General features: G+C 39.8%; 2 protein-coding genes across 2 annotated transcripts in view; one reads left to right on the forward strand and one right to left on the reverse strand.

Moving 5' to 3' along the window:
• Window positions 1-27,956, forward strand: part of LOC120534479 (zinc finger protein 585A-like) — a 349,597-nt gene that overhangs the window by 156,479 nt on the left and 165,162 nt on the right. The window lies entirely within an intron of this gene.
• On the reverse strand, window positions 1,024-27,659 carry LOC120534481 (gastrula zinc finger protein XlCGF8.2DB-like). The gene is made up of 3 exons (XM_039762074.1): window positions 27,531-27,659; window positions 11,582-12,030; window positions 1,024-3,012 (listed from the first exon to the last, which is right to left on the reverse strand). Exons 2-3 carry the CDS (start codon window positions 11,991-11,993, stop codon window positions 2,306-2,308), a joined length of 1,119 nt encoding a protein of 372 aa, XP_039618008.1. The 5' UTR covers window positions 11,994-12,030; window positions 27,531-27,659; the 3' UTR covers window positions 1,024-2,305.

Consider the following 27,956-nt stretch of genomic DNA (forward strand, 5'->3'; position numbering starts at 1 on the left):
AGGGACGACTCACCCAAGTATGAGCTGGCATTGCATCATCTGTGAAAAGAACATCTAAGTAAATGGCACACCAGAAAAGTCGCACGATTTTCCAACTAGTACATCAAAAGGCGAGCAGTCCTTTAAAACATAGAAAGCCTCTTTAAAAAAAAAAAAAGCCATGTAAAGAGAGGAGAATCCATCCATTGCAATGCTTGGCAATGAGGTTACAATACTGCCACTATGGTCCACATTGACACCTAGAAAGAAATCTGCAGACTGGCAACCATGCACAGATAAATGGTTGTCATCCTCATTCTGTTTCAGAATGGATGAAGCCTCCTGCAAGTTCCTTTCAGCTTAACTAAGACGCTGCTGTCTAGACAGCCTTTTGCATTAAGCTCTCCTGTGGCCAAGCGTGTCCTGCACTTGATTATCAAGCTGGCTGCGTAAATCATCAGCTCTATCATCCTCTTCCATCAGCTGCTTTTTCTCCTCCAGATCAGCAAGTTACTTTTCCTCACTTGTCTTGATGGAAAAAACACAGATTTGACTTAAAGCTGTGCCTACACTGCATCTGTTACTACTGTGATCCAATTTAACTCATTGGTTAGATTTACACAAATGTCTGGTAACTGCAGTTCTTGGTTTGCTACTCACACTTTGCTTGAAGCTCACGATGGAGGGCATGTTACCTCTGGAAGGGCAAAACCCACATCCCAGTCTGAAAGGTGAGCTGGAAACCTCATCTCTTACTGGCCTTGGCTGAAAGGCTGTAGCGGCGGAGTTTGGCTGAATATGGGGATGTCAGGTCAGGTGTTCTCTTCTGCATCAATGCTCAGTTCACTAGAGACGAGGTTAAGCTCCTCCATACTCACTGCTTTGTCCACTTTGTTCACGGGTCATTGGTTTAGCCTCTGGGTTGAAGGACCATGTAAAAGAGGAGTTTCAGGGACCTCTGGAAAATGTGCTAATTCACAGAGTTCAGAAAACAGAACGCCGAGTGCAGGAGTCACGGACAGATAACTGGAGATGACAGACTGGTGAATTTGAGTATTTTGAAATTTATTTAAAATAACAAACAATTTACAACAATAAACAAGCACACTGTAGGTAACCCAAGACAGCATGAGAGTGCCAAGTCTCTTGGGAAAAGGAAACCCCTTCTGGTCAAGGGTGTGACTTTACTAAAGTTTCTGACAATTCTTATTAATTATTTGACTGACGCCAAGGGGACTTACAACATTTGAGACACAACTGCATGTATTTCTTTTGTTTTTCCAGTGTTAGCACAGGCAGATGAAGTGACCTCCTCATGGTGACAAACAGTCAGTGCCTATCAGTCCTAACATATCAAATCCTTTTGAAATTCTTTCTAAACCATGTCTTTGACAGGTTACAAGTGCTAACTACCTTATAAAAGCTCTCTGAAAGAATGCTTATTTGGATGGGAAAAGAAACGTCGCCTTTAGTTTTAATAATAGTTCAGTAAGTAACAATTTAAAATTAAATTAAATGGAGGCACTTCAGAACATTTAAATTCTTCAGGGTGGTATGCCAAGACAAAGGGTATAGCCCCCAAATATAGATCTTATCCAACTAGGCCCAACATTTTAAGGTCCACAAAGACTTAGGTTCTTAGGCCAGTGTGTTTTGACTTCTTTCTCTTCTAACGTACTCCTCGGGGAGTATTTGACATGTATATTATTTGAAAATGCTCAAGCATCTAATAATTTTTTTTTTTTAGTTCTTATATGCAGATTTATTTTTTTATTAACACCACCAACAAAAAATAGCATTAATCCTATTAGCATGCTGCCACATCATTTAAACATAATTCAGCATGGTGTACAACATTGGCCATGTGTACATTCTGGATTTTAGTTTTATTTATTTTGTACTACTACTTTGCATTTGTAATTATTTGTAATTGACTTGATTAATTATTTAGCTTTGGAGAGAAGTTCTTTGTATTTTTTTTTTTTTTATTTGTTTCTGTGAAGGGAAAAGGAAACAAACTTCTATTTCTCCTCCATGTTGACTTGTTTCCGACACAACATGAAGTAGGAAGGATTCCAGTCGGTTACATGTTCTTACTGTCCAGGCAGGAGTGAACCTCACTCTTTAGTCGGGACAGTTCTGTTGTACTTCTCTCTGGTGCGATCTCTATGTTACTGAAGAGAAATCCTCTGACAGAATAGTTTCCCACATTCCAAACAGCAATAGGGTTTCTCTCAGGGATTAATTTCTCAACAGTAGTTTGGTTTCCTTGTTTTTCAGAACAGGAGTGAACCTCACTCTTAAGTCCTTAAGGAGGCTGGTTTTTCTAGACTGATTTTTGAACGGTTACTGGTTTTATTCTGGCGTGAACTCTAGTGTGGTACTTCAGACTGTTTAGTTGTGAAAACTGTTTTCCACATTCATTACAGCAATATGGCTTCTCTCCAGTGTGAACTCTTCTGTGACTCTTAAGACTTCCTCTTTCTGAAAACTGTTTGCCACAATCATTACAGCAATATGGCTTCTCTCCAGTGTGAATTCTTTTGTGATTTTGAAGGTGGCTTTTATGTGAAAACTGTTTACCACATTCATTACAGCAATATGGCTTCTCTCCTGTGTGAACTCTTTTGTGAATCTGAAGATGGCATTTTTCTGAAAACTGTTTACCACAATCATTACAGCAATATGGCTTCTCTCCTGTGTGAATTCTTTTGTGGGTCTGAAGACTGCCGTTTTGTGAAAACTGTTTACCACATTCATTACAGTGAAATGGCTTCTCTCCAGTGTGAATTCTTGTATGTATCTGCAAAGAAGTTGCAGCATAGAATTTTTTCCCACAATGCACACAGCAGTACGGCTTTTCTCCAGTGTGAATTCTTATGTGGGTTTTAAAACTGCTCCTGTAAGAGAAACATCTGCCACATTCATTACAGCAATATGGCTTCTCTCCGGTGTGAAATCTTGTGTGTCTCTGAAGAGCACTCTTTCCAGAGAATTCTTTGCCACATTCCAAACAGCAGTGATGTTCGTTTCCTGTATAAAGTTTAAAAGAAAAAAAAAAAATCTAATTTTCAATCCACCGCCTTATTATTAATAACATTAACTCACATTAAATACATGCTGGTTGAAATTAGGGACAACCTTTGATAAGCATAAGCAATTATAAAACTTTAGTTGTACATGGAAAGACACTTGATTTATTCATTTTACATTCTCTATTATAACTAAATTTCAGGTCCACAAGAATATAATCTTCCTTTTGTTTGGAAACGTGTGAAAGCCATTTCTTACGCAAAAGCCAGGATTTAATATATCAGAACTTGCCATGGAAATTGGCTTAATGTTACAGTAAGTTTTGAGCATTCATAAGTCCTATGCAGATGTTTTTGGTGTTGACATTTGTTTTCCCTTGTTTACGTCACTTCGCATGCACTAACCGCACGGCTAGAGTAGTACATTTAGTCTCCCACTCATTCGCCCGAGACGTAGCATTTTCCATACATTCGCGTGTAATAACTTGCTTTTCTTGTAGATTTTCAATTTCTTATTTAAGTTCCCCACACTCTATGACCATACTTTGAACTTTATGGTCTAGCTTGCGCATTGCGGTTAATAAAAGCCATCCGAATTCTCCGGCGGCTTGCTGTTCCTTTTTCCCCCTGCATCCTAGCTTGAGTGCCAAAACCGCCTTTTGGATATTTGAAGGATTAATTTCTCCTTCTAGATCAGGCCACGCTATTGGGGCAGTATAAGAATTAAATAAATCAGCCACGGGTGTCCAAGACTGTGCGCACGACCACCCTGGTATACGGACCTGACCGAGACCTCCTATGCCGACATTATCCGAAGCATATGTTTTAAATATATTATACATCATAAATATATGGGTTATTAACATAGCCACAATCCTGCTCGCAGTGCCAGAATGTTTCCGATGGGAGGTGTTAGCTCCTTGGAAATATGTTCTTTTATATTGTGGCGTTTTAATGAACCTGTATTTAAATAATTATAAATAATAACTGCAATATCCCGCTCTTAAGCGATAGGTGGCGACAAACTCACAGAAAAGAAAGAATACATTTAGCTTTGTTTAATATCGGCTTACACTGCAGTACAGATGGGAGAAACAGGCAGATTTCAGTCCGAGAATGCGGGGAACCCGGCGTGTAGAAATTGCTTTCATCGTCACAGCGTAGGAGGATTTGGGACCAATTCAAAGTTGGCAATTCTCCAGAGTTCTTTTATACTGCTTTCTACATGTGCAGACCCCCAGTAGGTCAAACAATGTTGTGCTGACATCAGACAGTAGGTTCAAATAACACTCAGTTTTCTCCAGTCTGTCTTATGCTTTGCTTGACCCAGAAATTCTGAATGCTGACACTCTGTGCTAAATCTGGCTCAGCTCTGCATGTTACACGGAAAAAAACATTTAAAAGGGTCTGACCAGAGACAGTAACATAAATCTTAATATTATAACAAACTTATTATAACAACATTTTAGCAACTCCTGGTGGAAAAACAAACTAAACAGAAAATCTCATTTCATCACACATTTTGCACTCTGATGTTTGACAGGCTACAACGTAGCGGGGCTACATAGTAATAGTATATTTTATGTGTGTGCGGAGTGCGTGTTGTTTCCATCGTCCTGTTTACTGTCGGTTACGTGTACGTCAGTGAATGTTCTCCCCATAAGTGCTGAGGGGACGGATTATGGAGAGAGACCGCAGCCCCAGAACGGAAATCACCTTTTTACCCAGCAAATAAATCTGGGACATGTTGCATTTAAAAAAGAGGGGGAGAGGAGAGAAAGGAAATTCACCTAACAAACCACCACTCATCATTTTCACCTTTATTTACATTGCGCCTTTTTCCCCATTTTGCTTCTTATTCAGCTGGAATCACTACAACGCATTCAAATCGCCAGAAACCCCAGGAATGGAAATTTTTTTCCACCATCGCCGAGGAAGCACGGTGAGATTGTTCCGTTTTTATTCGGGAGAATCAAACACAATCATTTTGAACAGCCATCAGTATTTTGGACATTTATCTACCCGGTCTCATTCCAAGTTCATTAACATTTCAGTAATCATCCATTGCCATTATTTGTATTGTGTGTTTGTTATACGTATGCAAGGGAGGTTTCGTTATTGTATATGTGGTGTTTTCACTTTGCTGGTATGGTGGAGGGATAGAGATAGAGATAGAGATAGAGAGAGAGAGAGAGATAGAGAGAGAGAGATAGAGAGAGAGATAGGAGAGTATATTTATTATACAGTATACTAGCAAAATACCCGCACTTCTTAGCAGAGAAGTAGTGTGTTAAAGAAGTTATGAAAAATAAAAGAAAACATTTTAAAAATAACATAACCCGATTGTCAATGTAATTGTTTTGTCACTGTTATGAGTGTTGCGTCAAGGATTTGATTATCATTATTTCTTTCAATTAAGTTCGTATTTGGAGGACATGTTGTTTTGAAGTTACATTCCGTGTTTGTCAACCGTTGTAAAGATAACAGGTTTCATTCATCGAAGTGTTCACTATGCAAATCACTACTCGTGAATGTAAGATGTTTAACAGGCATTTCCGGTATTAATTTGTGCTAAACATACCATGGTGTGACGTAAGGGAAGCTAACTGAAGGCAAGGAAGTGCGTATTTTGAACGAAAAGGGAGAAGACAGCGAAGGGGCAGAAAAGTGAGAAGGAAAACTATTTAAATAAAGAGTTAGGAAAGTGAATGGTAAGAAGCAGCCAGCAGTAATGCAAGGAAGACTCCGTAATAAGGACGGTTAGGTGCACGTAGAATGAGTAACAATAAGAGTGTTAAGCCTTATGATAATGTTCCCGCACGGAGGGTTTAGAGAGACGCACTGGGAGAAGTATAATCTGAACCTCTCTACAGTTTCGTTTATTTTCGGGTTTTAATTTTAATCAAACTTATGTATCATCTGGTCCCGTGGCGGACCGTGCATTTCACACCTAGGCGTTCAGTAGTGCTCCGTCTGAATCAACCCACCCCTCAAAAAATAATTTATGGTTATAAAAACCATCTTAATATGCAGAAATACAGCATTAAGAGCCAGTGCATCGCAGATAGATAAGTCCTGTAGCCACAATAAATGCCTTTATTGAATAGACAAACCTGGGGTGAACAAGTTCCTTTCTACTGCAGCTACAGCCGCGACACACATAAAAAACATGAAAAACAACTCAAACTTGCAATATTATTTAGGAAAATCGCAACATTTTACTCACCAAAAATTCGGACTATTTGTAAACAAAATCCATCCTCCTCTCTTTCCTCAAAAACAGTTCAATTACTCTATCGTACAGATTATCCGTGCGCTTTAGTTCCATCAAAAAGTCCCTTTCTATCGCCATCGAAGCTAATACTGAAAGCTGAACTTGCCCAGTCGTATTTCTGGCATAAGTTTTAATTCGCTTTAGGGCTGAAAATGTCCGCTTGACAGAAGCAGTGGACATGGGAATGGTCAATGCCAAACATACCAATGTGTACAGCTGCCCCATGCTCTCATTCAGAGTTTTCAGATGAAGGAAGTCAAGGAGATCAGTGGGAGATTTTCCTGCAAAATCATCCATGGCATACATTACAGTCAGTTCTGTTTTTAGCTGAGACAGCTCCGTGGCTCTGTGTTAAACTGGAGAAGGCTGCATGCGGGAAATTTTTCTTGTATTCCCGAAACTTCTGGGGGTCGAGGAGCGTGACAAACATCAGTTTTTTCGTGGTCTTGAAATCTTCACCAACATTTTTAACTGAATGAACTGATGAAAAGTCTCATTTATACCCTGCGTCCTCTCAGTAAACTTGTATCTCGCGAATATCGTATTCGTCGTAGGCATGACAAACGCCAGCGGTAGCGTGTCTATGAACTTAATTTAAACTTACGGTTTACACTGTGCTTTGTTTCCACAGCAGCTGCACTTATGAATATGCTTGTATGCGTCACTCGCTTCATATTGTTTTGCGGTCTTCTCAATTGTGTAATGTGTTTTTTTAACAGGTTTCATTCATCAAAGTGATCACTACCCAAATCGGTACTCATGAATCTAAGATGTTTAATAGGCATTCCCGGTATTAAGTTGTGGATTTGCCTGCGAATATATAGCAGCAGCGGGTCTATGAACGTAATTTAAACTTAAGCTTTACACCTTACTTTCCTATTGATGTGTACAAATGCTTGTTCAGCATCAGAGGGTTTCCACAGTAGCTGCACTTATGAATATGCTAAGCACAGTCCTTCACCCGCGAATATTTACCTTATACGGGCAGGCACTCAATCACGTGGGGCGTGATGATGCGAGACGCAACTCCGCCTCACACGGCGACTGAGCTGCAGGCTATGGCCGTATACAGTATATGGACGAAAGTAGGTTCCAGTTATGACCGTTACGAGTAGAATTTCAAAATGAAACCTGCCCAACTTTTGTAAGTAAGCTGTAAGGAATGAGCCCGTCAAATTTCAGCCTTCCACCTACACGGGTGGAGAATTAGTGATGAGTCAATCAGTCAGTCAGTGAGGGCTTTGCCTTTTATTAGTATAGATTACATCGGGGATTTGTAGTATTGTATTTGTCATTGTGTCTTATTTAATGTATTACTGCATTTGTTTTACATGTCTGATTTTGTCTGCTGACGTATAACCGTCGATTTTGGGTGATATTGGTTTGCAGATATTATTTGTCAGAGGTACGGCTTGGTATAAGTAGGTTCTCCTCAGCAAATTATCCAGGCCACGGGTCCTGGTAGTGTGGCTGCCGGCTGGGTAAGGGGTCAGCCATTACAACACAAGGTGTGAATTTTCAGGGATCACAATGATTTTTTGGCACATGATGATGACTGAGTCATAAGCTGGTTTAGACTTTCTAAGGTCATCCTCTTCGAACTGTGTGCAGAACTGGAGCCTTCATTACAGAGTTCATCACACGGGGTTGTTTGGCGATAGCTACTTTTCAGTGTGAACTGCCTAACTGGTGAGGAATCTCGCAGTCACCCTAAGCATCATGCCACCTGTATGAGATGGTATATTTAAGATGCTACAGAGATGCATGCAATATCATGAACATCAGTGTGTGCAAGTCAAAAACAAAATGCAATCAGCAGCAACTTCTGTCATCAGCAGTGGTGGTCTTACTTGGCCTAACAGTCTCTTTGTGATTACTGAGCTCACCTGTGCATCCTTTCTTCTTCTTGATATTCCAGACAGTTGAATTAGATAATCCTAAGGTTCAATGATGTCTCTAATGATTTTATTATTGTTTTTTGGCCTCGTAATGGCTTCTTTGACTTTCATTGGCACATCTCTTGTCCTCATGTTGACCAAATAGCAACTACACACTCCAAAAGTAGTCTATAAGGAGAAGTAAGCCCAGGTATCTTAAGCCTGCATGACTAAAGCAATGAAACACAGCTGAGGAACCACAAACACCTGTGATGCCAATTGGCTCAAACATTATGGGGACAATGTAGAAAAAGTGCTGTCATTTCTACACTGTATGACCAAAACATATGGAAATCCCTTTAAATGGAAGCCTATAATGTGCACTTTAATCACATCTGAATTGCTTGATTTGTAATTTGAAACTGTGGAAAGGGATAAATTAATTTTTTTGTGCTTTATCTCAAAAATTATGAAGGTAGTATATAAAACTGAATAACATGCCAAGCATGAAAAATGCACCCTTTAATAATCAGAATGTGTCCTGACATTTATCCACAATTAAACAAAACCAGTTGACACCAAAACAAACATCAAAATGGCTTCTTTAAATCACCAAAGCAAAAAAGAGCGATGGATGAGAGACGCCTCAGTGCAGAGGCCTACAGAAGGTGCTGTGATCTTTGAGAAAAATTAGAAGATGAGAAAACCCAGCTGTTGGTGATTCTGCTTTAAATGGGAGTGTCAGGGGACTCCACAACTGGTCACCTTTGTGACACAATGGTAACATTTATACTCACCATTACAATGTTAATGGGTATGTACTGTCACGATTTATGTGTTAAATAAACTAAAAGATGCTAGGTTTTACTGTCTCTTTGCTCTAATGCGTGTGTTCATCTATTATCTCTGTTATGGTATCATAGCTAAAAATGTCAAGCACTCCGAGCCTGCACTCCATGAAGAGCGTTATCAAAAAAGAAATACAACTGAACTGAACAGTAGCAGTGTGTAAATAAATCGGCCTTGAATCAAAATAGGCCAGTTTTTGCTTGTTATTATTAAAGTCGGCTAGCAGTTGACTGATTGGTCTGCTGATTTGGTCACACAGGATGTGTTAACCTGAAGGCGAATATTCACATTACCGACAGAGCGCACAAAGTGTAAACTGGAGAAGTAAATAACAGCGGTTTTTGAAGTATATTAAAATGTCTTAAAGTGACAGGAATGCTATATGTAAAGTTTAAAAAGAAAAAGGTTAATTGTTGGTTGTGGTGGCTTTAAAGCCAAGACATTTGGCGTGACTAATTTGATGAGACTCAATCAGCTGAGCTCACCGACTTTCAACAATGCAATGAAAGAAAGAAACCGTAAAGAAACAAAAACTGTCTCAGTCATCAGTAATGGCACTATTTAAAAAGAATTAGGAATATGATCAGGACAGGAAACAATCGAAGAGTATTCCTTTAAAAAAAAAAAAAATAACTGGAATTTATCATTTTAGATAACCAACCATTTTCTATAGTGGAAAGTTCAGGGTTCCATCATTTAATTTCTAACTTGGATGCATGATATAGTCTGCCGAGCAGATGATCCTTTTCAGCATTACCCAAGATGTACACTTTCGTGACATGTCAAACAGTCGCATGTAAAAATCTAGGGACCTCCCTGATCAAAACACATCTTACTGTGAAAAGTTAAGTCAATAGAAGATGAATACGTAGATCTCCAAAAGCAATAAAGTTAAAGATGAAACATTCTTTTTTTTTGCATTTTAAGTAAGATTTGTGTATTAGTTTTGCTTTGTAGAGTGAAAAAAGGAAGGAGTACCCAGCAAATGTTTGGGCACCCCAAGTGATTGGAGGTCTCAGATAACTTCCCCAACCCAAGATCTCAGACTTTAATTACTTCCTTAGGGCTTTGTCTTGTTCACAGTCATCATTAGGAGTGGCCAGGTGCTGCAAATGTCAAAGCTGTATAAATTCTCTGTCTCCTAAAACCGTCCTAACAATCAGCAGCCATGGGCTCCTCTGAGCAGCTGCCTAGCACTCTGGGAAATAATAAGTGGTGCCCCCAAAGCAGGAAAATGCTATCTAGTAGCCATTTCCTCAGTTCATAATACTTTTTAGAAATGGCAGTTAACAGCAACAGTGCTGGTCAAGTTGAGGTCTGGAAGACCAAGAAAAATTTTCATAAGAGAACTCCTCATAGGATTGCTAGAAAGGCAAATTGAAACTCCTGTTTGCTAAAGCTTGGAGGTATTTTGTACTCCGACTCTGGAGTGGTGGTATATTCTTCTACTGTGCAGCAACACCACCATACAGATCAATCAAAGAAAACCTTTTCTGTGTCCTCACTACGAAATTTAGCATCCGAAATTTGCAGATAATAATCTAAACAAGCCTGATGTATTTTTGAAACAAGTCCTATGGATTGATGGAAGTCAAAAAAGAACTTTTTGGCCACAATGTGCGAAGGGCACATAATTCCATGACAAGAACATGTCTCTGACTGTTAAGCAAGGCAGTATATTGGTCATGTTTCAGGCTTGTGTTGCAGCCAGAAGAATGGGGAAATTTTCACTGATAGAGGGAAGAATAGATTCAATTAAATACCAGAAAATTCTAGAAGCAAATATCACATCATCTAAAAAGCTACAACCACAAAAAGTATGGCATCTACAACAGGATTACAATCAGAACTGCACTTCAAATTTCACAATGGACAACCTGAAGAGGCCCAAGCTTAAGGTTCTGGCATGGCTCACACAGTCCGCTGACATAAATATCAATGAAAATCTGTGGATAGACCTCAAAAGAGCAACGTATGGAAGACGGCCCAAGAATCTCACAGAACTAGCAGCGTTTTAAAAGGACGAATGGGCAAAAATCCCCCAAATAAGAATTTAAAGACTCTTAGCTGGCCACAAAAAGTGTTTACAGGCTGTGATATGTGCCAAATGGGGTGTTACTAAGAACTGACAATGCAGGTGCCCACACTTTTCTTTCATACACATTTACCTTTTTTGTTATTTTGAAGTGGTAAATAATGGAAATAAAAAAGGTAATCTAGCTTAAAATGTTAAAGAAATTTGCCATCTTCAACTTTATGCCTTTTGGAAATCAGGTCATCTTTTACTTACTTAGCTTGCCCAAAGGTATCACATCTTTTTTTTTTTTTTTTTGCAGTTGCACTTTGTATATCACTCTTTATGCAAAAGTCCTAAACATGTCTTTGGTAAAGAATAGCAAATTGCTAAACCTTACACTACAATAGATGAAATCTCAAACTTACATTAAAACAAACAGTAAAATGCAGTATTTTCACTCCATTTCTACATTTCTTATAATAACCTCAAGACCCAACCTTTCAGTTCCATAAACCCCAAACCTAAAACTTTTACATTTTTATTTTACACTTACTTTTCCCAGACTTCTTTGTAGCTGGTGGCTGATTTTCCCGACTTCTAACAGATGTAGTCTCCTCAGTCCTCTTTGTGTCAGACTCTAATGATTCAGACTTCACATTGATAGAAGGCTCTGGAGATGAACAGGGTCTGCTTTGAGAAGAGCCTAACCTGGTCACCACTCCATCCTGACACCCGTCATGAAAGTCATCCTCCTCAATACTCTTCAGATTTGTATGGTTATGTGTCTCAATACTGACTGACTTCTTTTCGCCTTCATCTTTAATGCCCACTGACTGCAGTTCACGGTTCTCCTGCTTAATGCTCGGACTTTCCTGTTTAGGGTAGATGGATTCCCACTCACAGTCCTCCTCCTTAATATCTACGATATTCTTGTCCATATCACAGGTCTCCTGTTTCACATCCATTGAGATGTTACAGTAAGCAGCAGCTTTTTCTTTTTCTCTGTAAAAAGAGCAAGAATCAGACTCATTAAAATTGCATCATTTTGATCTAAAGACACATGAATGTCATTTTACCAGACCCTATCTATTAAGGCTTCCTAAAGTTAGACAGTTCATTGCATGCGGACAGTAACTCATTGCTCTTCATTTTAAATTAAGACATGTGAAACAGTTTTGGGAGTGGAGTGAAGGTCCAAATGGTTGAAACAAGAAGACCATCTTTCACGGCTGTGGGTCAGCAGTATTCATTACTTGAACTAAACATACAGTGCTGTTGGGGTGCCAGAACTGTGTTATCAGTTATACCGATGAATATTTATGCAAGTAGGGGCAGCACAGGACAAAAGTTAAGAAACAGAAACGTCAAGGAGGGAGTGATGAAACAGGAACTATTTCAGAGGTGAAATGTGCAGGCTGCAACAGGAAAAGACAAGCAAGTGAAATAAGGGCTTTGCTAGCTTTGGCTGATAAGTGAAATTGGTGGTGCGTAGCTTCTATTTCTGACAGTATGTCTGACAAACCTTCCTGGGTAACTGAAATAATCAATTTATTAAAAGCTGCAAGTCCTCTCTGTTATCCATTGAGTCAATAACAACTTTTGGATTGTATTATTAAATTTAATTAAAACTTTTAGTGAGAACAAGGGGTTTAAAGTGCATTGTTCCGTTAAACTGTGATCATCCCTTCTGCATTAGTAAATAACTGATTGACCGAACTTAACAGCATCGCCATAATACAGATGGATGTGGGTAGCATTGAAGGGAAAAAGTTTAGTAACTATATAAGAAAGGGCCAGAGCAGGCTCTTTTCCCTCAGGAGTCTCCATTCCTTCAATGTGTGAAGTGACATCCTTCACATCTTCCATAACTCTCTGATGGCCAGTGTGATTTTCTACACTGCCCCTGTACTGGGCTAGCAGAGAGGGCGATTGAATGAACAGGCTAATTAAAAGCGTAGGCTCAGTTATGGGATGCATCCTGGTCCACATGGAGTTCATTGCTAAGGAGAGAATTAAAACAAAACTGAGTGCCATTATGAAAAAGGCTGCACATCTTCACTCTGACAAACTAAAATAGAGTACTTTCAGCCAACAGATTATCGAGCATAAGTGTGTCAAGAAGCACTAAGGGGGCTTGCAGCAATATGACTGTTAATGCCTCACTCTGACTGTGACAGCCAAGTGAGAACTTTTCTCTCTCTAATTTTCTTGCTTCATAGTCATTCTGGTGTGTGTTCAGACCAAAGCGTGTGTGCATTGTGCATATTTATTTACCGTAGATCCCGGAATACAAGCCGACTCGGTATATTAGCCGACCCCCTTCTCTACCTACTAAATTACATGTATTTGCCGATGACTGGTATTTAAGCCAACCCCCTTCTCCAAGCAAAATTTTCTAAATTTCCTTAAAAGTGTCTCTTCAGGTATATTTATCATGTTTATCGGCGAGAATTTGAGACTGCTGGCATTTTTGATGGAAACCAGGAAGTGATAGCGGAGAGGTTTGGTAAAATGAAACCTTTATGTTGAAACTATATACGCAAATACGGTACATCGGCGGGTGGATTTCCGGAGACTCGTTATAAATTTGATTAACTTAAATACACAATACAGTGGACCCTTGACTTACGAACTTAATTCGTTCACGAAGGCTAACCCATAATGCGTTCCGAACCTCCCACTGCAACACTTGCTTAACCTTTTCATAATAAAAAAGGGTTGTATAATGTGCATAATTCACCAAAACACCAATAATTTTTCTAATGTGCTAACCAAAAAGTTATAAAAAGTGCCTAGCCTATCAGAAGTAGGCTAGATTAAGCTAGGAGCATGGCGGCGCGCATGGTCGCAGCAGCTCAGGGCTCTCCTTTTCAGTGCATTTTTTTTTCCTTGTTTGTGCACGATCGGTTCGGCGAACATCCGCTACACCCGTCAGAACCTTATAGACTTCGGTGTCCAGAGCCAGACATCTGTTTCGAGTGTTTTTCATCACACGCACAACATCCCAGACAACATAGCGAGACCAGCGGGCTCTCGGTGGATTGTTGTCGGGTCTAGGAGACGACACAGACGGAGGAGGGAAAGAAAGCAGAAGTGGGGCCGCAGATCTGGCGTTATGCTAAGGCTAAAAAAAACAACCATACAAGCCCTATACAGAACTTTTTTTCTGCATTGAAGGAGCTGCTTTTAATTAAATTGTAGATGTGTATAGTGACAATAAAAGGCATTCTATTTATCTACCCATTTTATTTATTTTTAAGAGCTTCTGTAAAAAGCCAAATTTCTCTCTTAGGACAAAGTTCTACCTATTCAGTCTATTGCTGGCCACTGGATTTGCATAATCTACTTTTTTAAATTAGATTTTAATTCTTTTGGGTAAAACTTCAGAAGAGTAAGTTTGATATAACATGTATGCCACTTAATTGTTACAAATAAACACACATAAACACACAACACCCTGAATAATTTCATACATACCACAGTACTAAATCCCAACTCCTCCCAGTATTGTGACCTCGGCGGGGTGGGGATCTTGTATGTCTCAGTCACCCTTAGAGCTCCTCTGTTTGGAGATTTGTGTGACAGAGGGACCAATCTGCTGTAGTTAACCGTAAGAGGAGGAGCCAGACAAGTAACAACCAATTACTAACCCTCATGAATATTCTAGTAAATCAAAGAGGATCTTGACAAGGAGAGAGAGGCCAAGTGATCAGCTAAGAGTGTCCGGTGGTACACAGGGATGACCCTTATTTGCTTTGAGATTGATTTGATACAAGCACTGCTGTCTGAAACCTGGTATTGATACCAAAATCAAAAATTTAGTACCAATCCACCACTACCTCATGTGAGTGCATCTTTAGAATATGGGAGGGGAAAAAATAATAATCAACAGGGCACACATGAAAACTGCACTGGAGATGTAAACAGACTGAGGTTCAAATTCACACTACTGGAGCTGTGAGGCAGTACAACCAACCTCAAATTGTTAATAACTTCTTTAATACGCATTAACAGGCATTAATGTGTGTTGTTTAAATTGGATTAAACAGTTTGTATAAAATGTACAGTGGCTTCATAAAGTATTCAGGGCCTTTCCCTTTCTGCCCACTTTATTGTGTTGCAAGTTTATTATTAAATGGATACATTTGACATGACATTTTTGACCATCAGTCTATACTCAATAATCCATAATGACACCGTGAAAATAAAATTTTCAGATTTGCAAATTCATTAATCAAAAACTAAAATATTTTATTTCTACAGTATAAGTATTCAGCAGCTTTGTTTTGGCACTTCAGATTGTACTCCGGTGCATCCTGTTTGCTTTCTCTCTCCTTGAGATGTGTCGAGAACGTGATTGAGGTCCAACTGTGACAAACTGACTTGATTGGACATCGTTTAGAAAGGCCCATGTGTACCTGTGTATATAAGGTCCCACAATTCACACTGCACTTCAAGATGTGGTGGGGTGCAGAACAAGGCAAGGGGATAAAATCATTTCTAGTGCTTTGGATGTTTCCAAGAACACATTGACCTCAATAGTTGTATAATGGAAGAAGTTTGGCACCACCAGAATTCCTCCGAGAATGTGCAGTCCAGCCAAACATAGTAACTGGCCAAGATAGGCCGTGACCATGAATGTGACCTAGAATTTAATGGCTCCTGTAACTGAGCTTCATAAGATAGTATAATTTGTTAGAAGGATAACCATCTTGGTAGCACTCCAGCAACGAGTGGCTAGATGGAAGTCACTCTTGAGTAAAAGGCATATAACATACCACTTGGAGTTTGCCAACTGACATTTAAAGGACTGTGAGAGTATGAGGTAAAAGATTCTCTGGTCAAATGAGACAAAATTTGAAATCTTTAGCCAGAACTCCAAGTACTCTGTCTGGAAAAAAAACAGAAACTGTTCATCATCGACCTAGTATCATCCCTTCAGTGAAGCAGGGTGGTGGCAGCATCATGCTATGGGGTGTTCCTCAGAAGCAGGGACAGATAAAGTGTTACAAATTGAATGATTAATGCAGCCAAATACTGAGAGGACCTTGAGGAAAACCTATTTCAGAATATACACAGCCTCAGTCCGAGGTGATGGCTTACCTTTCAGTATGATAATTACCCAAAGCACACAGCCAGGACAATACTTGGCTGACTTTGGGCCACATTTTTGATTGTCCTTGAGTGACCACATTTAAACCTCATAGATCAACTGTGGAGAAACCTGAAGATGACAGATTTACAGACGCTTCCCATACATTCTAACACAGCCTGAAAAGACTTGCCAGGAAGAAGGCAGCAAACTGTCCAAGTCCAGGTGTGTAGCTTATAGAGACTTACTTATGGATACTCGAAGCTGGGATTCTTACCAAGGGGGGTTCTGCAAAGTAAAGAAGTAAGGGGTGTGAAAACGTATATGAATGAGAGGTTTCAGTTTTCGTTAACTTTAGAAAACTTCCTAAAAACAGGTTTTTATTTTGTCATTACGGGTTACTGAGTGTAGATTGATGGGCAAAGCTGGTAAATTTATTAATTTAAAATGAAATCTACAACACAATAAAAAGTGTGCAGAAACTTAAAGGGTTCTGAATAATTTCTGAATCCAGTGTATACACACAAATAATAATGCTGATGGCCAACCTTTGCCAGTTATTAATGTCTACAGGAAAGTTAATAGAGAAAAAACTGTGAGGAACTACGCTCATCTCCCAGTCTTTACATTTGTATTCGTTCTCATTTTGTATTCTGTCCGCCACGGTCGCGGACTCAAGATTTGCTCAGTTCATTTTTTTCTCTCTTTTGCTGATCAGACGTGTGAAACCGGACTGACTCCTGAATGCTCTTTCAAGAGCCTGCTGGTCACCAACTCCTCAATCGTCTTTTTAACAGGACACCGCGGACTGAGGGAAGAAAGGAAGGCAGAAATCAAAGCGTTTGTAGGAATACACGGTACGTAATGAAAATGCAGAGTATGGGGATGAGACAGTGTGTCAGGATGATGTGCAGTAGAAGATGGACTCAAAAACAATGAAATGAACTGGGGAGACACACACTAATGATTGAAAAGGAAAGATGTGGGCAACCACAGGGGTTTTTCACTTGAGCAAAGTTCGGTGGTGGGCTGGAGGACACGCTGCTCACCCCTCACTTAAGCTGTGTGCAGTAACTCTGAGCAGACCGAATGAGAACTTACACATCCATAGAACGGTATGTCCAAACCCCAAGCAGTTACCTTTGCTTGTCTGTCTGTGTTGAAATTCTTATTATATACAGTGGTGTGAAAAACTATTTGCCCCTTTCCTGATTTCTTATTCTTTTACATGTTTGTCACACAAAATGTTTCTGATCATCAAACACATTTAACCATTAGTCAAATATAACACAAGTAAACACAAAATGCAGTTTTTAAATTATGGTTTTTATTATTTAGGGAGAAAAAAAATCCAAACCTACATGGCCCTGTGTGAAAAAGTAATTGCCCCCTTGTTAAAAAATAACCTAACTGTGGTGTATCACACCTGAGTTCAATTTCCGTAGCCACCCCCAGGCCTGATTACTGCCACACCTGTTTCAATCAAGAAATCACTTAAACAGGAGCTGCCTGACACAGAGAAGTAGACCAAAAGCACCTCAAAAGCTAGACATCATGCCAAGATCCAAAGAAATTCAGGAACAAATGAGAACAGAAGTAATTGAGATCTATCAGTCTGGTAAAGGTTATAAAGCCATTTCTAAAGCTTTGGGACTCCAGCGAACCACAGTGAGAGCCATTATCCACAAATGGCAAAAACATGGAACAGTGGTGAACCTTCCCAGGAGTGGCCGGCCGGCCGACCAAAATTACCCCAAGAGCGCAGAGACGACTCATCCGAGAGGTCACAAAAGACCCCAGGACAACGTCTAAAGAACTGCAGGCCTGACTTGCCTCAATTAAGGTCAGTGTTCACGACTCCACCATAAGAAAGAGACTGGGCAAAACGGCCTGCGTGGCAGATTTCCAAGACGAAACCACTGTTAAGCAAAAAGAACATCAGGGCTCGTCTCAATTTTGCTAAGAAACATCTCAATGATTGCCAAGACTTTTGGGAAAATACCTTGTGGACTGATGAGACAAAAGTTGAACTTTTGGAAGGCAAATGTCCCGTTACATCTGGCGTAAAAGGAACACAGCATTTCAGAAAAAGAACATCATACCAACAGTAAAATATGGTGGTGGTAGTGTGATGGTCTGGGGTTGTTTTGCTGCTTCAGAACCTGGAAGGCTTGCTGTGACAGATGGAACCATGAATTCTACTGTCTACCAAAAAATCCTGAAGGAGAATGTCCGCCATCTGTTCGTCAACTCAAGCTGAAGCGATCTTGGGTGCTGCAACAGGACAATGACCCAAAACACACCAGCAAATCCACCTCTGAATGGCTGAAGAAAAACAAAATGAAGACTTTGGAGTGGCCTAGTCAAAGTCCTGACCTGAATCCAATTGAGATGCTATGGGATGACCTTAAAAAGGCGGTTCATGCTAGAAAACCCTCAAATAAAGCTGAATTACAACAATTCTGCAAAGATGAGTGGGCCAAAATTCCTCCAGAGCGCTGTAAAGACTCATTGCAAGTTATCACAAACGCTTGATTGCAGTTATTGCTGCTAAGGGTGGCCCAACCAGTTATTATGTTCAGGGGGCAATTACTTTTTCACACAGGGCCATGTAGGTTTGGATTTTTTTTTCTCCCTAAATAATAAAAACCATAATTTAAAAACTGCATTTTGTGTTTACTTGTGTTTTATTTGACTAATGGTTAAATGTGTTTGATGATCAGAAACATTTTGTGTGACAAACATGCAAAAGAATAAGAAATCAGGAAGGGGGCAAATAGTTTTTCACACCACTGTAAACTTTTCAGCAAAACATCACACTATCAAATAACCTTAGCTCAGTGTTTCCCCAAACTCGGTCCTGAGGGCTCACTGTGGCTGCAGGTTTTTTGTTCCAACCAGATTCCTAATCAGTGACAACACCTGATAGCACGGATCTCATTTAATTAGCTGGCATTTTTCTTTTATTATACATTCAGAAAAGTACAGCAGCATGATTTTTATGCTTATAAGACATTTAGAAATATTTCTGCGTTTGCTAGATTTAAATGTTTAACTCTCTTTTGTTGATTTCATTATATTTTGCCCTTTCTCTGTGCAGTTTTTCCCCTTTGTCATATCTTATTAATGACAATTAAAAACGAGCTGAGCAGACATGCTGGCAAACAACACTCAATAATCAAAGGCTGCAACTACTTCAGCATCAGACCCACTAATTAGTAAATAATGGATTAATTAAACAGAACACATAGAAAAGTAGAGTGAAAATCGAGGTGAAAATACTGTTAAAAAGAAAAAATACACATTATTCCCATATAACTTCTTTGTACATCTTTATTTATTTATTTACCAAACTTAGTTTTCTAATTTCAATACTGTTCTCAAAACACAGAACTTGGGAAATAACACATCACTTAATTAGCCCAGGAGTCCAGTTAAAAACAGAAGCTGGTTGGAACAAAAACCTGCAGCCACAGTGGGGCCACAGGACCGAGGTTGGGAAACACCGCCTTATAGTGTTTAAATAAGAATATGGATATATGAATCAGTTTACATTCATCTCCAATACTTTAATAATTGTTCTAATGTCAGTGCCATTCCCATTCCTTGGGAATTAAAATGTCAAACTCATTTGTAATTTATATACCACGCACCCTAATAATACAAACTCTACTGTCTCTACTTGATTACGTAATCTATAGACTTTAGACTGATGCTGTCCTGTCTTGAATTGTGTATAATTTAACCTAATATGCCCAATCCTGAGGTGTATTAATAGAATTTCTTCTCTTCTTGTTTTGCACTATCAGTGTCGGAATCTCACACAGGTAAGAAAGGGCCGCTGCTTATACATTTCGAGTCGCAGAACACCGGCGGACTGGCTGACCAAATCGGCTTATGACTGTGGAGATGCCAGTGATGTCACGGTGCTAGTGTGCCCCAGGATCACAAGATGGGTGTGTTTAATACAAGCCTGGAAACGGTGCTTTGTATACTCTACACGGTATCCACTAGTGATGTGCAAAATGATTTGTTTTACCGATTTCATTCATATCATTCAGTTCGCCAAAATTGTTTGAATCACCAATTTGTTCACTTCAAAAACAACAACAAGCTATATTCTTCTTTAAAATCTAGAATAGTATCATAACCGTGTAACAACTTGAACCACCAAATAATACAAACAATATAAAAAGCAAGCAACAAAATTAAGTAATTCACACTGTGAACTTGAACCCGGACACACACAGACGGACATCGTTGGATCCACCACACACTGTTTATTTATAATATTTACAAGTATTGTCACGTGCACTCCCCAATGCCTCTTGCACCGTTCCCCCAATGTCCAGGCCTCACAGTCTCTGTGCCTTTCTCCTGGCCGCCTCTAGTCCTCCCTCCAGCTCTGTCCTCTTCTTCCCGACTTCTGCCGATGACTGGAGGGAGGCGGCCCCTTAAATGGGAACCCGGATGGGCTCCAGCTGCTTTCCGGCATTCGTCCATAGCCACACCCCAGTGTGGCGGAAGTGCCGGCTGCGCACCCAGAAGCTCTCCAGGTTTCCCCTGTCGTCTTCCCCCCAGCACTTCCTGGTGTGGCGGAAGTGCTGGGCTCCCGGGATATTCAGGCACTGGGGCGCCGCCTGGCGGTGGCCACGGGTCCTTACAGGGCTGCGCTTCCAAGCCCTTCACCCGAGGCCCCCAACATAACCAGGGCGGACGCCTCCCTCGCGGTCTGGAGGAGGCACAAGCCCTCCTCCGGTCCTCCTGGGCGTCACAACAATAATAAATAATATAATCTTCATTAAACTTTGAAAATAAGTTTTCAACAATAGAAAAAAAAACAATTGTGCAACTAGAACCTTAGAATAGTGCACACATCACGATAAAACTGCAAGAACAGAATAGGACTAAATGAATTTATTTTCGGTTCTGGATTAATCTCCCACAGTTTCCTTCTTTTATACCCCTTTCTGATGCAGTCTAACATACATATATATCATCAGTGACCTGAACTGCAGTTCAGTGTAATCCAAGTCTCTTGTCTGCAGATGAGCACATGAACCAAATCTTTAGGTGAACTAGTTCAGTGTACCATACTGCAAGTCCCATGTCTGCAGTTCATGAACAAACTTGCAATGGTATTCCAGATGGGTAAGGGACATACTGGTTCATTCAATCAGTCAGTGTACTGATACAGTTATAGTCATTCAGTCAGAGTGAACCGACCAATAGGAGGTGCTTAGTGTCATGTGCCAAGTCAGTCATTGGCTAGTTGTCATCATAACTGTTTTTGGACTACAGTGGAACCTCTAGATACGATCACCTCTGTATACGAGAAATTCAAGATAAGAGGAAAGTATGAGCGAAAAATTCAGATCTAAATACGAGCACTGGCTCGCGTAACGAGCCACGAGCCAGGCTGTGGTTATGCGTGACGCGTTTCCCGATCCGCCTCGACTCGGGGATTCAACCAAGCCTGTCAGCTCACTCAGTGTTCCTTGTTCTCCCGTAGCGTGAGGATCTACGTGTTTGTGCGCTTGTGATTTCATTGTTTCGCTGTATAAGCGTATCCAAAAATATCGCGGACATGCAGACAGAGAATAGGAGACGATTGCCCTCAAGAGGAGAGAGAGAGAAACGCGAGCGAGATTAGGAGAAAGAGAGAAAGAGACGCGGGCGCGAGCGAGAGAGATAGAGAGAGAGAGAGAGAGAGAGAGAGAGAGAATGAGATGCGTGCGCGAGCGAGAGATAAGGAGAGAGAGAGAGAGAAAGAGACGAGTGCGCCAGCGAAAGAGATGCGCACGAGAGAGAAGAACCATCAACTCAGTTATGCTCACATGACGCTCAGCAGACATAGTGTATCCATACTACTTGTATTACAAGACATCACTCGTTTTATCAAGTCAAAATTAATTAAAAAATTTAGCTCGTCTTGCAAAACACTCGTAAACCAAGTTACTTGCAAACCGAGATTCCACTTGTATATATTATTTATCAGTGTTATTTCTTAGGAAAATTGATTTTTATGTTGATATTTTTGGGGGTGCGGAACGGATTAACTGGATTTCCATTATTTTCAATGGGGAAGTTTGCTCTAGATACGAGAAATTCGCTATACAAGCTCAGTGCTGGAACGAATTAAACTCGTATCTTGAGGTTCCACTGTATTTCCCAAAGACACCATTTATTGGCTAACTAAAAAGATTATAATATGCAAGCTTTCGAGACAACTCAGGCCCCTTCTTCAGGCAAGATGTAATACAGAATATAAAAGGTGTCATTTTGCTTGGTTTTTCTCTACATTCATAATGGCTAACACGGTACAACACCCTAGTACCAAAGACAGCAGCCATTTAAGTGAAGTTAACTGTCGCCGAATGCAATATAGAACTTCGCACACACTGTGCATGCCTCGAAAAGATTTGTTCTTTAATGTCAATGAACCGGTATGTTCATTCAGAAACCACGACAAGTACAAAAGAACTAGGTAGTTTGTTCACTGCACAACACTACTATGGATACGTCAGTATGGAGCAGCCCATCATTAGCTATTTATGTTAAAAACCAAAATAAGGGCTCAAGGCCTTAAAATCTATTTGCTACTAGAATTAAAAGGGGAGACCTAGCTGGTACCCCACCAGTTCATAGAATCTCCCTGTGTTCTTTCCACACGTCCACAAAGGTTTGTTTTGATCATCACGGCTCCACATGGCTTTGTGATGTATTCGCCCACACTGCCGTCTCTACAAAGAATCTGAAAAGTGCACAAGGTGCAAAGACTGGATTGTGCTACTACATACTGACAGTTAGTGCATGTGTAAAAGAGACCCAAACCAGACCCACGGACCCTCAATTTGCAATGATGTGTACACTTTATGACTGACATACGGCCAATCTGACATGTAACCAAATGGCTGGTCCCAAATGGAGCCGAAATAGACGTACGATTATAAGTTACGGATCAGCTTCACTCTCTAGATTCATAAAATTAGATGTTACTTAACAATAAGCTTTCAAATGATGTTTTTAGGATATGAAGTCTTCACGGATTTCAGCTGCACTTGTTGAAATGGAACAACGGTCTTTAAAGCTTTGTATGATTAAACTTGCTTTTCACGTACAAGATTAATAATAAAAGACATCCTACTGAATATTCAGTTATTAATTTATGAGGAGGTGATGGGGAACATCATGAGAAGAGCATTGGTAGTTTTGGGTTGATGGATTGTACACATGATGGAAATGAGAGTTTGAGATTTTCAGATCAGTCCAACCGCGACGGTGTTCTCAGTGACTCCACTCGGGCTTTTCTCGGAGTAAGTAGCAAATTTTAGAATATACGTTTAACCAAAAGTAAAATTTTAAAGACAAGATGTAGAAGGTAGTGAAAACTGAAGAACAGATTATTAACATGGTCAAAAATGTACATATTTGTATTGAATTTACTGGTAAATAAATAACAACAATTTGGCAATGAAAAGTACACAGCGTGGGAAACATGACGAGATATCAAAACACAAAATGAGACGTCTGCCAAAGAAACTCCGTTAACTGTTAACCGGTGCCCAGCCATTCCACTTAAAACATTATTGTAAAATTAGTGCTCCAGTACTGACTGGATGGCATTAAGCGGCCCTGAACAACATTAATAGAGAATCTTAAGGGAGTGCCACATATACATATAATGGTAAGATGATGCCCCACTAAACGTTTGACTTAACTTTTACAAAGCATTTGACACTATTAAGTCATACTTTCATTTTTTCTTTCATTCTTGCATTGTATATTTAGGTACTTTTTTTTTCTCAAGATCATCAAAACACTTTCTCTAGAAAAAAAATCTATAGTTCAGTTCACTTTGCCAATGGGATGTTGTGCAGATTTAATGTTGAGAGAGGAATCGGTCAAGGAAACCGGACATCTCTGTTGCTCCTCTCTTATGTGTTCAAACTCTTAACATTTTGGTTGAACAAAAGCTTCTTTCAAGGTTAGTGAAATCAAAACTGCACAGCTTATTGATACAACTTTAGTTTTGAAAAACAACTTCAACGTTTCTAAATGTCTTAAACTAATTAACCATTTTTCAGACTTGTCAGAACTACAGTAAATCTCATCAGCATAAAAATGTGAAATCGAAACCTTGAAAAAAGGCGATGTTAGTTGAGCTGGTCCTAAACCAGATAAAGAAACGGTGTCTTATCTTGGCAATAAAATTCAAAACATTAAAAATGTTATTATTTCAAGCTACATGATCAGTAAAATACAGAAGAGACGTACTACTTGGCTAACCAGAGGTCCGTCTATTCAAGTCAGAGTCCCACCCAGTGTAGTGGTGGGGTTATGAAGAACAGCAGAGGTCTGTTTGTCATTAGAAGCTAATAATTAATTTTTCTGTGAGGTTAGAGAAGATTCTTTTTAATTGCATATGAAACAACAGGAGTCAAAGTTATAAAAGTATGTGTAAATAAATATTGTAAAAAGGGGCGTGTCCTTATGCAAAGGGCGGCACGGTGGCGCAGTGGTAGCGCTGCTGCCTAGCAGTTAGGAGACCCGGGTTCGCTTCCGGGACCTCCCTGCATGGAGTTTGCATGTTCTCCCCGTGTCTGCGTGGGTTTCCTCCCACAATCCAAAGACATGCAGGTTAGGTGGATTGGTGATTCTAAATTGGCCCTAGTGTGTGCTTGGTGTGTGTGTGTGTTTGTGTGTGTCCTGCGGTGGGTTGGCACCCTGCCCAGGATTGGTTCCTGCCTTGTGCCCTGTGTTGGCTGGGATTGGCTCCAGCAGACCCCCGTGACCCTATTCGGATTCACCGGGTTAGAAAATGGATGGATGGATGGTCCTTATGCAAATATCGTAGCCGGTTTTACTGAAACGGTGATTTACCGTTTTACATTTTACGGTTGTTTACCTTCGTTATTTAACAGTTTTACACTGTAAAATTAACAATTTTTTTTCAGTATAACTGTAATGCATCAATAAACGGTATTCAGCATATTTTGAAGGTAAAAAAATATTGATTTTACTGAACTTGGCTGTAAAAAATAATGAAATGTATTGTTTAAGATATAAAGGTAATTTTCAGTAGAACATACGGTAACTTTCCTTTTTTTCAGAAAAGGTCTTTTACCTTCACCATTTACAGTATTGGTACCGTTAAAATTTACTGACTTTTTTACAGTGTAAATAAAGATAATAAATGAATGACTTAATGTCCTGGACTTCTCCACACTAAACCACAGCTATAATTAGACAGATGACATTTGTTAAATTCTTCGAATGACTTGAATTGCAAATACATTTTCACTTTATCAAATTTGAAGGCTGTTTCTTCTGTTAAGAAAGCAAACTATAAAATTGGCTGCCTTACATAAACAAGTTTGGATGAATTGGCCTTTACTGTATAAACTGTGTTGGCAGACCCCCGTGACCCTGAGTTTGGATTCAGCGGGTTAGAAAATGGATGGATGTATAAACATAATTAATCTCCACAAAGCTTTATCTCACTCTCTGTAACAATGCAAATTTTACCCATAAAGAAGATAAAACGTTTGCTTACATATTAATAGCATTTTATTTGTTCACCATTTAATTGATTAGAATCACCATGTGACTGACTGTTCAGATTTGTGAAAATAGGAAATCTTTCTTCAGTAAGAGAATATGAAATTGTATTTGACCTTACCCCAGATATCTAAGCAATCACACCCCTGCATACACTTTTTCATTAGATAGTTTAATATCTGCTGTATAAATGGAGTGAACATATGGGACAATAAACGTAATAAGAAGTTAATAAGGTGCTTATCAATTCATAAAACTGATCCTTCTGTGACATTTCACTGGTCAAATCAACATGGATCTTTACCTATGCTTTTAACAATAACTAAAAAGAGAGAATTGTTGTTTAAAACATTGCATAGTTAATACTCAATTAATAAAACATCATGCGAATGAGTTCATTGATGTAAGCGATCCGTGTGCAGTCTGTAAAGGGGCTACAGAATCTGCTGACCACCCCTTTTTTTCCCCCATTGTAAAATTTCTCAACTCTTTTTGGAGGGATGTTTTTATAAAAGTGGATAAAGAAACCGGTAGGTAGATCTCTCTTTAAAAGGTCCTACATACTGTTACATTTTGATAACCCCTCCTTTAGCTCAGATAAGCACAATAAAATTAATTATAATAAAACGTTTATGCACTTAGGAGGAGGCTTTCCATTTATATTTTCTGTATGCAATGATTTATAAAATTACCCAACTACTCTAAAAAAGTCTACATTACAAACAAAAGAAAAATAATAATATGAATATATTTCTATTCCTTTGATAAGGTCCATCCATCCATCCATCCATTTTCTAACCCGCTGAATCCGAACACAGGGTCACGGGGGTCTGCTGGAGCCAATCCCAGCCAACACAGGGCACAAGGCAGGAACCAATCCTGGGCAGGGTGCCAACCCACCGCAGGACACACACAAACACACATTAGGGCCAATTTAGAATCGCCATTCCACCTAACCTGCATGTCTTTGGATTGTGGGAGGAAACCCACGCAGACACGGGGAGAAGGTCTTTCAACTTTAATCAATTTTAACTTTCATTAGTATTTATGGCCAAATGCTTATGTTTTTCTTTTTAATCCTGAGTACGTACTAACTAACTACATGAAAAAATAAATAATTCCGACTGTTTAACACCTGGAATTAGTTATATTAATGTTTATATTAAACATTTAATGAAAATTCATTACGCCTCTTATCTTATTTACACAACGTGATCGCACGAATACTCCTATCATTCCACTAGAATAATCCGCATACACCTCTCATAACACGATGGGAAAATGACGTCCTGTTTTAAAGTGAAATACCGGTAACGAAATTATCTCTGCCCAAAAATGAATTCATGTCATCGTAAAACAGCTTGCAGTGTTCGCCGGAGTTGCACTGCTGTTTAAACAGATGAACGTAAACACGCAGAACTCGGTTTGTTACAATCTTCTTTCTGATCTTAGTAAAATGAGGTTGTGTGCTTTCTGATTTTTATTTGACGGATATTTGGAACACAAAGCCTCTACCGCCGTACTGCTTTCGCGAGTGTATCATTGACCAGACTGCGTGTCACTGCCGGGAGTTTAAACTCGTAAATTAAAAAATGACACCCCGAGATCGATGCGCTTGTTCTGTATGAAATCGCGAAGTCAAACAATTCGGCAGTCGAATAGATGATAAAGAATAAAGATTAACAAGGGATATAAACAGAAATTTAACACGGTAAGGTGAAATGAAGTGAGCCACAGACAGAAGCCACGAGGAGAGTCCTTAGTAAAGACCGACCTTTTGTTCAAGGCGCACGTCGTTGCACTGTCAGACGCCAAAGATAAAATCCGTCCCCGAACACGGCCCACTTACTTTTCAGCCTCTATGTAATACGTTTTACAATCGGCTCGCTCCGCAGCAAGAAGCTCCAGTCCCGTTAGCTCACAAGTTTACTGCTCGCAAAGTTCGGGAAGCTCGTATATAGTACCTCCGTTTATTTGTCGCCATTTGATGACGTCATATCAACGCCAGCCCTGCCGCTGACAAGTACGCGCGTTCGTTCTGTTTGGTTTACCAGAACCTCGTGAATGTCGGCTTTAGCCGGCAGGAGGTGTCGGATTGCAGGCTTATGTGACAGGTGACCCGTTAGTAGGATAAAGGAGGGCGACACTTTCAAATTTAGTGATTCGGTGCTTCCCAGACTCGGCCCTGGGGACGCCGTAAGGCTGCAGGTTTTTACTCCAGACAAGCTCTTTTAAATTGACCCCAAACCTAATTCATCAAGCTGTAACTTCCCAG

Source organism: Polypterus senegalus, chromosome 8 (assembly GCF_016835505.1).
Source record: "Polypterus senegalus isolate Bchr_013 chromosome 8, ASM1683550v1, whole genome shotgun sequence".
Taxonomy (NCBI): Eukaryota; Metazoa; Chordata; class Cladistia; order Polypteriformes; family Polypteridae; genus Polypterus; species Polypterus senegalus.

Bases quoted from the DNA above. Each gene is read 5' to 3' on its own strand.
- LOC120534481 (XM_039762074.1), bottom strand. From the start codon at position 11,993: ATGGATGTGAAACAGGAGACCTGTGATATGGACAAGAATATCGTAGAT. The intron at 3,013-11,581 runs GTAAGTGTAAAA...AACTTTATACAG, and splicing joins TACAAAGAAGTCTGGGAAAA to GAAACGAACATCACTGCTGT.